The 15,000-nt window shown below is 40.9% G+C and overlaps 1 protein-coding gene across 1 annotated transcript in view; it reads right to left on the reverse strand.

The window, feature by feature from the left end:
* Positions 1 to 3,197: 3,197 nt before the first annotated feature.
* HEATR5B (HEAT repeat containing 5B) overlaps positions 3,198 to 15,000 on the reverse strand; it is a 45,950-nt gene continuing 34,147 nt past the window's right edge. Inside the window, exons 29-35 of the mRNA XM_010223421.2 lie at positions 14,647 to 14,774; positions 14,317 to 14,461; positions 12,586 to 12,855; positions 10,181 to 10,405; positions 8,026 to 8,177; positions 5,098 to 5,311; positions 3,198 to 3,820 (exon numbers count right to left, since the gene is read on the reverse strand). Of these exons, the coding sequence (XP_010221723.2) occupies positions 3,516 to 3,820; positions 5,098 to 5,311; positions 8,026 to 8,177; positions 10,181 to 10,405; positions 12,586 to 12,855; positions 14,317 to 14,461; positions 14,647 to 14,774 (1,439 nt within the window). The 3' untranslated portion in view covers positions 3,198 to 3,515. The remainder of the gene's footprint in view (positions 3,821 to 5,097; positions 5,312 to 8,025; positions 8,178 to 10,180; positions 10,406 to 12,585; positions 12,856 to 14,316; positions 14,462 to 14,646; positions 14,775 to 15,000) is intronic.

The raw sequence follows: 15,000 nt of genomic DNA on the forward strand, positions 1-15,000 counted from the left end.
GCCGCCCGCCGCCCCCTCCGCGTCCCGGCAGCAGCAGCGGCGGCGACGGCGGCGGCGGCAACAACCTGGGCGCGTCCGCCCGCCCTCGCCGCCTGACAGCCGCCCCCGCCGCCGCTACGGCGGCCCGGCGGGGACAGCCGCGGAGCGCGGCGCGCGCCCCGCCCCGCGGCACGCTGGGAAGTGTAGTCCGCCCGGGGGGCGCTGCGAGGCGGAAGCGGGGCGGGAATGTCCCTCCCCCCGCGCCCGGCGGCCGTTCTGGGGAATGGCGCCGTGGGGAGCGGGCCTGGCGCCCCGCAGCGCCGGCCTGGCCGATACCCCGCTCCTCGGCACGGCCTGCTCGCAGGGAGCGCGGCCCGGCTCCCGCCCCGCGGGAGGCTGTGGGAATCTCCCCCGGGATTATTATTAATCCCCCTCTCCAAGGAGGATTTAAAGGGCTTTGGCATCCTCGCGGCCCACCCTGGAGGGGTGAAGGACATGCGCGCCCTGCACCCATGCTGGGGCTGCAGCAAGATGTCCTGTTGGCAGCGGCAGTGCCCTGTCCCGCGCTAACAGCGCCTCTACCCAGGCTTTTTTTTTTTTTTTTTGGGCCATTCATTCCAACTCAGTGTAACGGGATCACGGAGCAGGGATCCGTGCTGGGCCGGGCGGCCCTTTCCGCTGCTTGTCACTGCGCCGGGCGCGCTTGTGTGCTTCATCCCCAGCTGCAGCCCAAGGACGGGCCCTGCACCACCTTCAGCAGAAAGATACAACCCATGAGGCTTAGGGAAAGCAGAAATAAATAATAAAAGTCAAGAGAAGAGCAGTAAACCATCAGAGCACCGAACAGGAAATGCAATCTGGGGGAAACACAGCAGCAGAGCACTGAAAAACAACAGGGCTCGTTAAGAAAGGAAGGAAATAGGGGAGAGAAGAGGAAAGACTTCAAGGGGAAACAGAGCAATAGCTTCACAAGAAAAAAACACACCGAAACAGGCCAAAGAAACACATGAGAGGGATGCGGACAAAAGAAGAGAGAGAACAAATAAGCATTTACGGGCATTTCGCATTAATTTTTTTTTAATCAAATGAAGTTTTATGCCAAAATATTATGTAAAACCACACAGTCATGTTTTTAGTATCCAGAGCAACAAAAGCAAATGCAGACTGGAAAAGCCAGGATACAAATGAAAGTCTGGCACTTTGCATACTGCCACGCAGCACACAAAGAGGAAAACTCTTCCTTTCAGTATCCCTCTGCATCCGTCTATCCCTGTTTTCACTGGCGTCGTTACTACTATTCTCCAGCCCTCCTAGTGATGCTCCGCTGGAGCACTTGGCCTTCCTCGCTCACCCCCACCCCACAATCACATTTTCAGCCATCTTGTCAAACAGAATCAAACCAGAAGGTGAAAGTGCTGGGACACAAAATAATTAAGGTAAATAAAGCTGATCACAGATGAAAAGTCTATAACAAACATTCAAGAGTCACGAAGGACTAGACTATCTAGGGGAAAAAAAAAAAGAGATCTGAGAAGGGTTATGAGATTGTGAGGGGCTTTTTGTTTGTTTGTTTCCCATTTTACTTGAGAGAAAAAAAACTGTGTTCAACTTTTTATCTAGAAAAGGTTTCCCTGATGTTCAGCTGAAGTTTTTTCCTCAAACATTAAACAAGCTTTGGAACTTGGAGCAAAACAGCTCTGTAATATTTATTTTAAAACAGGTATTAACGAAGTAATACATTTTAATCAATTCTTACTACAGAGGAACATGAATATTGAAATTATCTTCCTCCTTGTGTATTGTGTCTTTAGTCCAGCTGACAGTGAAACAAGACTGGAAAATTAAGATACACATGTTTACAAAAACAATTTGAGAGATTAGCATTTCCACCACCGTTGACCTAACTTTAGATTTGCTCTGAACTAAGACCTTTTCTAGTTGTTTGTATGAGAAATATTTTGCAGCCTTCAAACAGGCAAAAGTGAGCAGAAGTGCTCAAAGGACAACACAAAACTCTTACAGGAAACAAGATTTAGAGGCAAGTGTCTATACAAAAATGATCATCTACAAATATTTCAACCAATATGATTTAAAATCATATTCGGTTCCAATGAGTATCCCTTTTTTGGATTTGAGTTGAAGTAGAAACTTCCAAAACATGGTTTTTACCCTGTTATATACATATGAGAAAAACATCAGAGATGAAATCGAAGTGCACTGTATACTCCTACCCTAGGCTTCTAGTTATGTGGCTTTCAATATTAAACAGAGATGCGTAGAAAGATTTCTGTGGCAGCCTAGAAATTTGACAAGGGTATCTTAAAAAAAAAAAAACACCTCTATATGTTAAGTCTAAGTAAGAATACATGGGTCTGCAGCACTGCCCATAGGAAGGGCAAGGCCTGGCAGAAGACAACAGACGTGACTGAACAGGAGCCACAGGCTCTAAGGTTAACTTGGCCCTTGAGCTCTCACTTAAGGTCCCAAATCCCCAAATTAACCAAACTCACTCACATGTGAAGGGAGCCAAGTGCTTTTTAACAAAGAAAATACTGGCCATGGAAAGAGAAACTGGGAGTTCCTGGCTCCCACTTGTGTTCCTGCTCCTTCGGTATGGATGCAAAAGACAGTCAAGTCACTTGGATCTCAAACTTTACCAAGGCCTGGAGATTTGATATAGCTAATGAGACTAAATATGGCAGGAAGAAGCAGATACCTAGGAATCCAGGCAAAGAGCAGAGCACAGAACCACCACATTTCACACATGTCTGGCAGAACAGGAAGACTGCTTACCCATGACAACTATAGCTATTAAAATGCAGGTAGCTGGCAAACTCAATTTCCACTGTGTTTTGTTTTGTTTGGTTTTGGTTTGTTTTCTTAATTTAGCTTAGGAGAGATAGGGAGCAAGATTCTTTGAACCTTTATTAATTTTCAAGCATGGAAATGGAGCTGAAAGAAATACACCACAAAAATAAGGACATCTCATTATAAGAGCATGCTTGAAAAAGACTGAATTTTTTTTTCTCCCCTCTTTCTCATGCAAGCTGAGGTTATCTACAAAATGTGACAAGCCCTTACCCCACTTTTCTTTTGAAAAACAAAAAAGTGCATCCTTCTACACTTGAAATTCCCCATATATGTGATAAATACTGCATAACAGGTTCTCCTCCCTCCACCCCGCGCTGTTTTAGTATGTGAGCACAATGGTAGGGTAACATTTGCTAGATTTCAAAAACCATTCAGAAAGACTGAGAGTAACTTTTAAAAATAAATAAAACAATTTAGTAAGATAGAGAATACTTTTTTTGGTTCATACTTGTAACACAAATTCATAAATATGATCACATTCAAGTTCTTAAAAATCTATACAAATACTAGCAACACCACTTCCCTTGTAATGCACAGATTTACACAAGCTCCATTAGACAACTTTTCACATACAAATTACACAAAATTACAGACATATGCAGTAACACATCAGGAATAATATAATGCTTCTGACTCTTTAATGGTCCAAAAATAATAAAAGTAATTCAAAAAAAGCTAGTTTTGAGTTTAATTGTTGGGGTGGAATGTACTGTGGGTGGCGGTTGCCTAGCAGCTGCTTTTGCTTTGCTGGCCTGGCTTGCTCGGACTGCAGTTTCTAGACGTGTTTTCAATTCAGGAGCAGCTCCCATTACTGTCTTGAAAGCATGTGGGTAAAGTGGCCCAATGTGCATTAGATTCTGAAGTGCAAACTCATGAAGATCCTTAGATGCCGGCGATGCAGAAGCAAAGGCATTTTCATTCAGTAAATAGGAGATCAGAGTGGGAACCAGAAGGGCAAGCAACTGGACTCCTAAAAGCAAAAGGGAAACACAACAGAGCCACCACATTAGAAAAGGAAACAAAATAAATTTAATTGCATCAGTTAGTCGTCTGAGAGTTTCATTTTCAGGACTGATGAATAAAAGCTGAAATTAAAAAATATCAAATCTAAAACATTTAAAATGAAGATGGCTTCATTTCCTTGGGTCACCCAATCAGATCACTAGGATCGAGTTTGCTAAAAATACAGGGACAGTTACCTGCTATAACACTCCACCTTGCAAGCTTCCCCATCTAAAAACTGATGACACAACTACAGTGAGTTAGAAACAACCTACTGAGACCAGAGCCCAACGTGGCACAGGTGTAATGGTATGTTCAGAATAAAACAAACAACTAACTTTAAGCACTGGTGCTATTTTTTGACCTAGCAATGGCTGTTTTCAAAGCATATAACATGTTAATCAGTAAATTCTAAGTTCAAAGAAATTTGACATTTATGCCAACTCATGTATTTAAAATCTTGTTGGTTATCTGAATATTAATATTTTTCCCTTAAGGATTTTGACCAAAAACTTATACATTCATGTAAGGTGGCTGACTCCAGCCATTATTAACAATGCAGTGTTGTTGCCTCATGCATTTCAGTTAATCCCCCATTCTATAGGAGCTTGAAACAACCGTGCGAAAGAACAGCAGTTAAGAAAACAAGTTTGGCATTTTATCATCAATGCAGAGCAATACACTGGGAGGGGGCGGGGGAGACTGGCATTATTTTTATGTTTAACTTAACCTTTGAACCAAAGTGTCTGCAGAATCAATCCTTAAATGATGCATTATTTCACTTATTCTGTAACTAAACTCTCTTCTGCTGCAAATAGAAGGCTCTATCTAGGATCTAGATACCCCAAACAGTAAAACTCAGTGTAGGGATCTTTTCAGATATACTCTGCTGAGATTGTAGAGCCAACTGGACAAAACAGTGGTGAGTCTGCTAAAATGAATAGAAGATAGTAATGAGAAAAAGTAAATTTAAGAGATATGAACTCATCCAAGCACAAAACACCACCACTGCAGTTCGTGTTTATAAGTTTTTACTTTGCAAACCCATGAAGTCTGAATATTACAGAATATCTTACCATGTTCTACTAGGCCATGAATGCAAAAGTCCTAGTAATGCAAATGCCACAGGAGGTTGCGTAGATGGCACCCATTTGTGCATGTGCCATCAAGTTCCTAACTGCAGTATCTCAAGTATCCGACATTTTATTTTGGAATTACAGGTGCTTTAAGAAACTGAATACTTACTGTTCTGCTCCTCGCCAAGGGCAACCAGTGTTTCAAGAACTTTGATTCCTTCCTGCACTGCCAACAGCTCCGTGTTGTTGTTTGGCCGGTTCCTTTCAACAGCTTTCAGTTTCTCAACCATTATAGGTGCCAGAGAGTGGATGTATGGAGTTGACAGGGCACGATTGGTATGTTGGAATACAGAAAGCAGAAGCTGATAACACTTGGCTTGAACCTAATCAAAGCAAAATAGATACATTGTCCTGAAAGTTATTTGTTAACTGAGGGAATTCTAATCAAATCCACTATCTAGTAGGTGAGTGAGATACAGGCAATATAAAAAAAAGGGCCGAAGGGGAGGAAAACACACTGAGTAAGAAGAAAGCAATGCAGGACAGTTTATCTGCTAAAATTTTAATTCAGTTTTCAATGCAAAGGAAGGGGAAGCCAGTTAGAAAGAACATGTGGGTAATAAGGGGCCAGTAGCTACATGAACTTGGAAGGAAAGAAAAGAACTTGATGACATACAGCTCAGTCACACAACTCCACAGAGAACTAGGTCCTTAAAGCCTTAGAACTACCAGGATCAATACTAGAATTATCTGCAAAAATCACAAAATGCTTTTCCAGCCAGAAGGGTGAAGTGATCCATAAAAAGAGGATTCTAACCAAAGTTAAGTGACCTTGTTGCTTAGCATCAGTCAAAACTGCCAAAAGCAGCAGCAGGCCTGTCTGTCCTTTCTAATTTTCCCTTGTGCTGATAGTAGTGTAAGGAGTCTATGCATAGCCACAGAGTGATGTGGATTGAAAAGCCCCCTCCTTTCCTTAATTTTTTTTTCCTCCCTCACCCTTTTCACTCTAATTGGAGAATAAAATTTAATGTTTATGAAAATGACTCACTGACAGTCAAACTTATGAATGGATTTGACTTGGATTAAGAAAACCAAGCAAAGAAAACAAAGCAAACAAAAGCAAAACAAAACACAAAACAAAACTTTCACCAAAGTGCCCCCAAATATCCTGGAATATTTGACAGCCCCAACAAATACCAGGACGAAATGTTGCATGTTTGTAAACTGCACTCTTTATCAAAACTGGCTGAGTTAGCAAGCATGTTCTGAACAGAAATGTATTAGAGGAAGTATTATTGAACACAATGATCTGTGAGGAGATCGGAGGATGACTAAAAGTATATTTATAAATAAAGAATAAAATGAGTAATAAGGTTATTAACAAGCTATGCAGTTCTGCTTGCACTTTAAGACTGCAAGTGCTCTATACAGTTAAACGTTTAAGACCCGCTAATACTTTTTCTATACTTTCTAACGCAGCTCCATGGCAGAGCGTTCTTCTCATGTCATAGCATCACCTTTGGTCTGTTTCAACAAGTTATTCCTATAAGTCTTTGCACTTCTCCAAATTGTTCTCTTTCTTTCCCTTCCCATTAAAGTGTCACATTTCTGTAAAGACTTAGAGACAAGGATGTCTCAACTGAGATCCTGCGGTTCTAGGAATCACTTGCACAAGAGGGGCAGAATAACCCTGCGTTCATGTTAGCCTTCCTGCATTTACCACAGTCTTCAGGATAGGGCAACACTGCAGCAAACCTTGCAAGGCTTTTGTTGTAGATCATCAGTTTCAGACACACCCTTGCTATGGCTTATGAGGAAGTAATAATTCCTTAGGATTCTTTTTCCATATGCAGTGTTTCTGTTACAAATAGGTATCTAGCTACTGCCTCAAAACATATGTTTTATATTAAAAAATATAAGATAAAACAAACAAGTATCGCAGACTGTATGTTCTGCTTATCAGGGAGCAAAGAAGAGTGGACAGAGCCTGGCTGCTATCAAAGCCTTCTCTGTGAACTACAAAAATAGCGCCAAGCTCCAGCTCACTCACAGCTTTCCAGCAGGGTGGAAATGTACTCCTAGTTACTCCTATGTACTCCTACTGGAAGATTATAAGCACCGTTTTAGGTGCTTATACAGAGCGGAGAGGGAGAAAGACGTAAAGGCCTCTGTTTGATACAACTGACGCTTCCATTCATGCACTAAAAAATCTGAGAGGCAGCTTTCCACCACACATGAGGCTTTAGCAAAGAACTGGGCTTTATGTCCACGCTGCAGAAAGGCAGCCTGCTGCAGAGAAGAATTCTTAATCTAAACAGGGTTCCAACTCCCTCAATGTGATCCTAAATACATCAGCATTTTCTGCATATTTTTCTTCCAAGGAATCTCTGTAGTATCTGCTTGTGGAAATACTTGATTTTTTAGATCCCACCTGCAGATTTGTATATCCCTTCAAACAAATGAATTTATAAATGGCTCAAACAGTTAAGCATAACTACACACTACATTAGCCTGAGTAAACAAAGTCAGGCTATAACTTTAATTTCTCTCTTTAGTAAGGAATTAATTCTGAAGATAATTCATAATGACAAACCAAAGGACAGAAGTGAATTCAGTATAATAATCTGTAAAGGTTCTGATAAAGGCTGAATTTTAGCATTGGTTTGAAACAGGATTTTGTATGAACACAAAATAATCACAGGCTTTGCACAAACAAACATGAAGTTCAGCAGGAATTTGGTCTGTAGCTTTACCTGCAGAAAAAGAAGTTCAGTCTTATTATAAGAAGTTATAATGAATGTAGAAATGTCACCATTGTTTGGCAAATAAATTTCGTATATTAACAAAGATAGTTTTTCTTTTTAAAAGACCAAGAGTCAAGAATCTTGGCATGGCCAAGAACAGACATACAGAGGCACCTATTTGCATTGTTTGTTAAGCATTTCTGTAACACACTCATGAAAATCCTATTTATTTTGGCAATCAGTATCCTATTGCCTCTCAAGTAAATAACAAAAAATTCAGGGAACACAGTAAATATATCACAACGATCTATTCACAGGCATGCATCATTCACGCTCCTCTATCATAAGCTTACCCAAGGATCGCAGGAATTCAATGCATTTTTAAATCTGTTCATACATCCATTTTGTAAAGACTGTACTCCAATTATTTCACTGCTTGCTGACCAGAGAAAGAGAGCAATAGCAGTAAGCATGCTTACTTCATCGAGAACTGGTTTAGAGGCTTCTGAAAAACAAACCAAAAAAAAGGCTGTAAGCTTACTCTGAAAAAGGTTTAAATTTGTTTAGCAAAACCCAGTGAATAAATTCACAGACAGGAAATAAATTTACTTGAAATGACTTAGAGCTTCATACAAATTATACATATACTCATCACCAAGTCATTTAATGACTGTGACTGACAATTAAGGTTGAATATTTTTGTTCTAATAGCTATTTATTTAACAAAGCAAATCAAGCTTTCTGAAACCTAAATATCAAGCCAAAACATAATCAATATATTCTCTGATGAAGTCGTATTTTTCATTTTCAGTGTATAAACAATAGGGAAAAAGGGCATATTTTAAAATTCATTTCCCCATTAAAAATATAGGTGCTATATATTTTATATATATTACATACATATATTAATCTCTGCAGTTTGTACAGTAGAATAAGTGATTGAAATCTAACATGGTAATAGTTTTCACTTCGGATGAGATTTCACATAACTGACAAGCTGATCAAACAGCTGCACAACAAAGTGCAGTACCACTTTAGCTATCCCTCCTTTTCAAATTGATCTGTATTTGTCTGCACCACCTTGTTTTTCCCCTTGCACCCGCTCTGTCTTCCTGAATCTCATTCATGAAGCTACACCAACACCAAAAATAACCAACAAGTTTAGGTAGTTTTCTGCTATTTTTGTTGACTCCATTGATTCTCTTTTTGTTAGCTCGCAAAGGAGAGCAAACAACAGAAATGTACAGCCAGCAGCAGGAAAAAACAGCAGGACTTCCTTTCATAGGTGTCAGCCAGTCATTAGATTGGCTTAGCCTTGTTGCCACACCTCAGTTCAGGAATGACCCCTAGTGCTATAGGTGACCAAGCACATGCAGTACATTGTGCTTAGATTCTTGTCTATGTGATATGTCCCAGTGTATGGTAGATTCAAGGTGAAAAGGCAGATACATGCTCTTGCAAGGGAATGACAAAGGTTTCTGAAGTCTCCAAAAAGCCTAAATGCAGACAGTCACATTTCAGGAAAGAGGCTGGGAGGCCTTTAGGATAATAGAAGGTCGGAAAACAAGAGCTGATGCAACGGATCAAAACAGAATTTTGACCTGGATAACACAAATCCCCGACTCTTCCTCTTCCCCCATTTTCAGGGATTTTTGCAATTACCTACTCGCTCCCTCTACCTCCCACGAGAAACTCCATTCAGGCCTCTCTCCAATCTGTACAAACGGCTGCTGGGGGATGCCACGGGAAGGCTTTAGCTGAACTCTTGCTCTGTCGATGACAAGTCTTTCTGCCTCTCTCTTCTCATCTATACGGCTGAGACCGTCCAGCTTTTTTGCTCTTCTTGTATGAGGCGAAGTGGAAACATGAACCAACAGAAGCAGCCTGTAGTTCTCTGCAGAGCCACAGCAGACATCCTGCTGGTGGGTAAGAGCTTTCTGGCACCACTGGAACCTTGTAACAGTACTGTGAATATCCTACTCCAGCAGGAGCCTTGCCACAATTATCCCTTGCTGTTTTCACATTCATTCACTTTAATACTGTCATGAAGACAATAGGAATCCTATCAGCCAACACTTAAAAGATACACTGATTGCCCTTTCTCTTGAGGTTTAATTCAATGTATTGAACTGATGTACCATGCTGAACAATTACAGCTTCAGTTAGGAGATCAGTTCCTTTATAAACACGACTTTAGCAATTCAACATATCCTTCCCTCCAAGCTAGCAGATATTCTTCCAAAAGAGGAAAGAAGGGGTAGAACAGATTGTACTGGCCTTGCAAAGTAGTCTACAGTGTCCAGTACCCACAGAAATTGCTGCATAGTCTAGGAAGTGAAATGATTTTAGCTTGGAACTCATACAGATTTTGAGACATTCAGCAGATGTTGAGATACAGGATATCTGAGAGATACAGACCCCCAAGTTCCAGAAACAAGTCCCTTCCTTTTCACTAATGCAAACCCCAGCTCTCTCATTTTAACTTTTCCACCCTGGGTAACTGCTTACCAGGCTGAGAGTATTCCAAGATAGATGCCAGAGTGCTGCGGATCAGACCTGTCCATTGCTTTTGAGTTTCATCGGTCTTGACCGTTGGCAGCGTAACAATAGTTTTTATCCCTTGAAGGGCTGCACTGACTGGAGGTGGGACCTGATTATCTGCTGATTTTACTGCTGTTTCTTTCAGTACTCTTGTAATCAAAAACAGGATAGTGGGTAAGATCGTCATACAGCCTAGAACAAGACAGAGTACATTCTCTGAAGTTAATTCCAGCAAGCATTCCAACATCTTTAGGTTATATATACGGCTAACAAAAGATACACGGAGATAAACTAATTCAGTCAGCAAGTGATATATGCAGTTCAATATTTTAAAAACAAACTCAATTATCAGTAGTAGTCAAGTATATAATAAGCAGTCATACAAACCAACAATTAAAATCTACTCAGGAATGACATTCAGCATTTAAAAGTCTTGCCCTACATGACACATGAAACGTGGCATGATTTTGTCCAAGAAAGATTGCTTCAGCACTTTGAAAAAGTTACAAGACAATAGAATCGAGCTTTGTTCCCTGGGCCCTGACTCAGTCACAAACCAGTTCAGAGAAGTTACTACAGCACTGAGAGCTGTGATGCTTTGTAGGGGAAATAAGCTCTCCCTATTGAACACATCCAGAGTGGTAAGTACCTAAATACCTTAAAATAGGATCTGCATACGGACGCAGTCTCATAAACAAACTATATGTAGTGTATTTGTATATACAGAGAGTCAGACTATATATATATATGTATATGTTTTTTATACATATAAATAGCTGTGAAAACAGGTATGCCAGCCAAGATAGGGCTCCATCTTACAAAGCAGATGTGTGTTTAAAGCCCCTGAAGCAAAGCAGGGAAGTTAATGTAGGTCTCTCATCCTAGAGAAAAGGTACAACCCTGTGGCTATCTATGCAGGAGATAACAAAAGAATCCTCCTCCTACAGCCTTGTTTTTTTCCCCTGAAGAAATCGACAGCTATCCAGCCAGTCCTGCAGGTACAAGCTAGGCACAGATCAAGCAACTCAGGTAGTGCTGGGCAAGCTGACTTTAGACACACAGGAACTTTATTAAATGAGCCTCATTAGCGCATGCAGACTTGTAGCACCTGTAGGACTGAAAGAAGGGTGCTGTTGGGTTTAAGTGCTTATTGCCAATCTGCAGGTCATTTCAGACAGGTCATTTTACATGTCTGAATCTTCTTGTTTTCTATGTTCATGGTAACTCAAACCCCACTGTTCTACTTCTGGGAATGTTTTGAGGATAAAACACACTCAGGAGAACTGAAGAATCATTATGGCTGGAAGGGACTGCTGGAGATATAGTCCAAATCCCTGGTCAAAACAAAGCCTCTAGGTCAAATTGCCCACGTCCTTGGCCAGGTGAGATCAAAAGAGATCAAGTGGAAAAGCAGAAAGAGGAAGCAAAGAAACCACTTAGTCTCATAAAGTGATTCACTCTCCTTGATCAAAGTTTCCTTTACATTCAAAGATTCAATAAAAGCATTTGTGCATACACTACCCCCACCCCTACAGCAATCAGCTGGCTACATCTTCTGGGTGAAAAAAGACCTAACTCTAACGGTCTCTTCAGACTTTGCTCTTTTTTCTGGTCAATCCCATGTGTTGGGAGTCACATCTTCATCCCACTCAACACAGAAGTAGTGTAGTTATTCTTCTTGCTCAAAAAGAAGAAGGAAAAAAGAACCAGGAATCAAATATAAAACACAGCAGGACTCTAGACCAGCTCAAAGTTTGCTAAGTTTTACCATGAACTGTAGGCACGAATTGCTTGTTTGAAGAGTCGATATGCTTTTCTAAGGATGATTTTGTCTAAATATGTTGCAGTCTCCCAAGGCAGAAGGGAAGTGTGTTTAGCCTAGGCTTGTATTTGGCATGACTGAGAGCCAGTGGCTGCAAAGCAAAGCATACCACAACTGAACTGTGGTAACCTTTTCCTGAATGGGATTCTCTTCTTTAGCCACTTGCTGCTTTTCATGAACTTCTCTGTAAATTCCATTACCTCTGAGATATACATCTTCTTTTACAATATGATTACATCTGTCTGCAAGGTTTCAAAAATGACAGGCAAAAATGGAGAAAAACAAAGTAACAATGGAATATGCTTCATTTCTTTAGCAAAATTGGATAAAAGCAGAGCACACATGTCAACTTAAAACCATGTATGTTTTCTTTATGTTGGTTCACTAGAAAAGTTTCAGTTTTTAGTTAAACCTAAATACCACTTTCACCATATGGCCTTTAAAGTAGTCTGCAATACACAGATAGTTAGCCAGTTTGCTTTTAGCATTATATGCTTGCTATGCTTCCCCTAGAATAGCCATTCATATGTATTTTGTCACAGTACTTTACCTGCTGGAGAACACAGAGAAGGCAGGTCAGACAGTATAGTAACAGTGGCAGCTACAAGACGAGCACTTTCCTCAGAGAGATGAGATTTGGCAGAGAGGTGACTTGGAGAATCTGACACTTTAGAACTTAGATGTGGCATATGCCGTACTAGGATAAACATGAGCAGTTCCATGGCTGCAAAGACTAAAGATTTTCCAGGCACCAGACCACCACTTTCACCGCCCTCTCCTAAAGGAAGGCAATTTTCTTTATCCTCAGTGTCATCATCATCTGAAAAAACAGGAAAGGAATGCCTGAGCAGACAGCTCAAAAAGAAACAAAAACCACTACATGAAATATCCCCCAAAAAGATAAAAAGTCATGAAAAAAAAATGCTGCACAGTTAGCTATGGCAGACATGGCTCATGTTAAAGTAGATGCTCCAGTTAGAATGACCTAAAGGAGTTTTAAATGCTTTAGAAATATTGTGATTGCAACAGAATATTTAAATCCATTTAGAACTATGAAAAAATAATGCCAAAATAAAAACGCAGCAATTATTCTGCCTTCTTTTAAATCTAATGGCAAAAGTAACAGCAATATTTGCCAAATAAACACTCATGACAATATTTCTTAATTTAAACAGCTATTAACTAATGTCCCACCCTAACAAAACCATATTTCAACCTAATTCATCCAGCCAAGCATCTAGAAATGGAGACTTATTTCTAGAAGTCAAAAGCTTGCAACCTCCACCCTGATGGAAGCTTCGTGTTCCCCCTATTTCAGCATAGTCTCTGGCTATCCCTCCCTCCTCTCACGTGCAGAATTTAGGTTGCTGCCCCCGCATGTGTCATTCTCCCTTTTGCCTTCCCTGACGTTAAACAATTTGTTCACTGCTGTGTGTATTACCTTCATGCCCCACGGGTGAGACCACTGTCACCCCAACCCTGGCTGCAAGGAGCAGCAAGCGGACGACGGTCACCTCAGGAGCTTCACCTGGGCCGTAAGCCAGGTCTCCGACTCGTAGGCCTCTGTGTGCTAGAGGTGACTGCCCCTGCTCACACAGGGCACTGCCACATGTCACTGCCATCACTCACTGGGCTCCCTCTGGCAGCCTGTACAAGCTTGAGCAGCACCTCGGGGCCCCATGAGCACTCCCTTCCCAGCCAATTGCCTGGCTCTTGGTTGCACACGCTGTTCCCAGAACTCTTGTTTGCAGACACTCCCTAAATGCGAGTTAAGAAAGAGGTCAGACATGAGCCTGTGCCACTTCCCTGCTTGTTCTGATGGGTGGCAGTCACCTTTTTGCACTCTCTATTGGTTCCAGTAACAGCTCCCCTTAGGAATGCCCGTTCTGCCAAGGACACACTACAGGACCCTCTGTGGGACTGAACAACTAAACTTGGGAATGCTAGGATGCTGTCAGGACAGAAAAATTACCAAAACTGAGCAAAGTACTGGTAAGACCTTATTGGTTTGCTGAGGTACAGTTTTGGTCACCGATGTTCAAGAAAAGTTAATAAAAACCATGAAATGAAGAGAATGACTATTAGGATAAAGAGGAGAAGAAAAACTTCCCATTCCGAGAGTTAAGAAATTAGAAGGAGAGATTATGAACATATCAGAAGAATCTGTGAAACACACAGCATTTTTTCCTCAGCATACTCTAATACATTTTAATCTCTTTCCCGATAAGAAAACTTGTTGTTTATTTACTCAGCAAAACAAGCTATGTTTTCAAAGTCTTACTTAGAGTGTTCCTTTTTTCCTGCAAATAATCTTGAGCTGCTCTTACTATCTGCTGGACAACTCCTGTAACTAGGAGCTGGACCGAAGGAGGATCCCACGTCAGGAGGAGTCGGTGAAGCACACTCAAGAGCTCAACACCAAGGAGCTACAGTAAAAACAAGACACATATTAAATCTATTAAATTAATTAGAACTTAACAATTTGCTTATGATAAGCAAATTCTTTTCTCTCAAAAATAATTACAGGTTTTGTAAGCATCAGAGATGACAGATCAAGACCTATGACAGCTAAATGTTACACCACACTCTGAGAAAGAACTGAATACAGTACCTGATCCTCGGCAATATGGATCCTAGCACAAGGTGAATCCAATAAAGTATGAAGTGCTTGTAAGCAAGATGTAACATGTTCAACAGGCTCTTCAGGTCGCGGGGAACAGAGAAACTGTATGCTGACACCTGAAAAGCACAAAAACTAAAAATGTTCTTATTTAAAATATAAAGTTTTCTTTCAAAATTTATTTAAAATACAGAAAGTTCTTAATATCTTCAGAAAGACAAAAGTATTTTCCCAATTCCATTCTCCCCTAAAGGAAAAGACAGTTTCCATGTATTAGAAGAGAATACAGTCCTAGTATTTCCTCTTCTGCATCCTGTTTCCCCAAATTTTGGTAAGAAGACAAGT

The sequence above is a fragment of the Tinamus guttatus genome, unplaced genomic scaffold (genome assembly GCF_059628265.1).
Source record: "Tinamus guttatus ecotype Peru unplaced genomic scaffold, ASM5962826v1 Tinamus_guttatus_pri_ptg000208l, whole genome shotgun sequence".
Lineage (NCBI taxonomy): Eukaryota > Metazoa > Chordata > Aves > Tinamiformes > Tinamidae > Tinamus > Tinamus guttatus.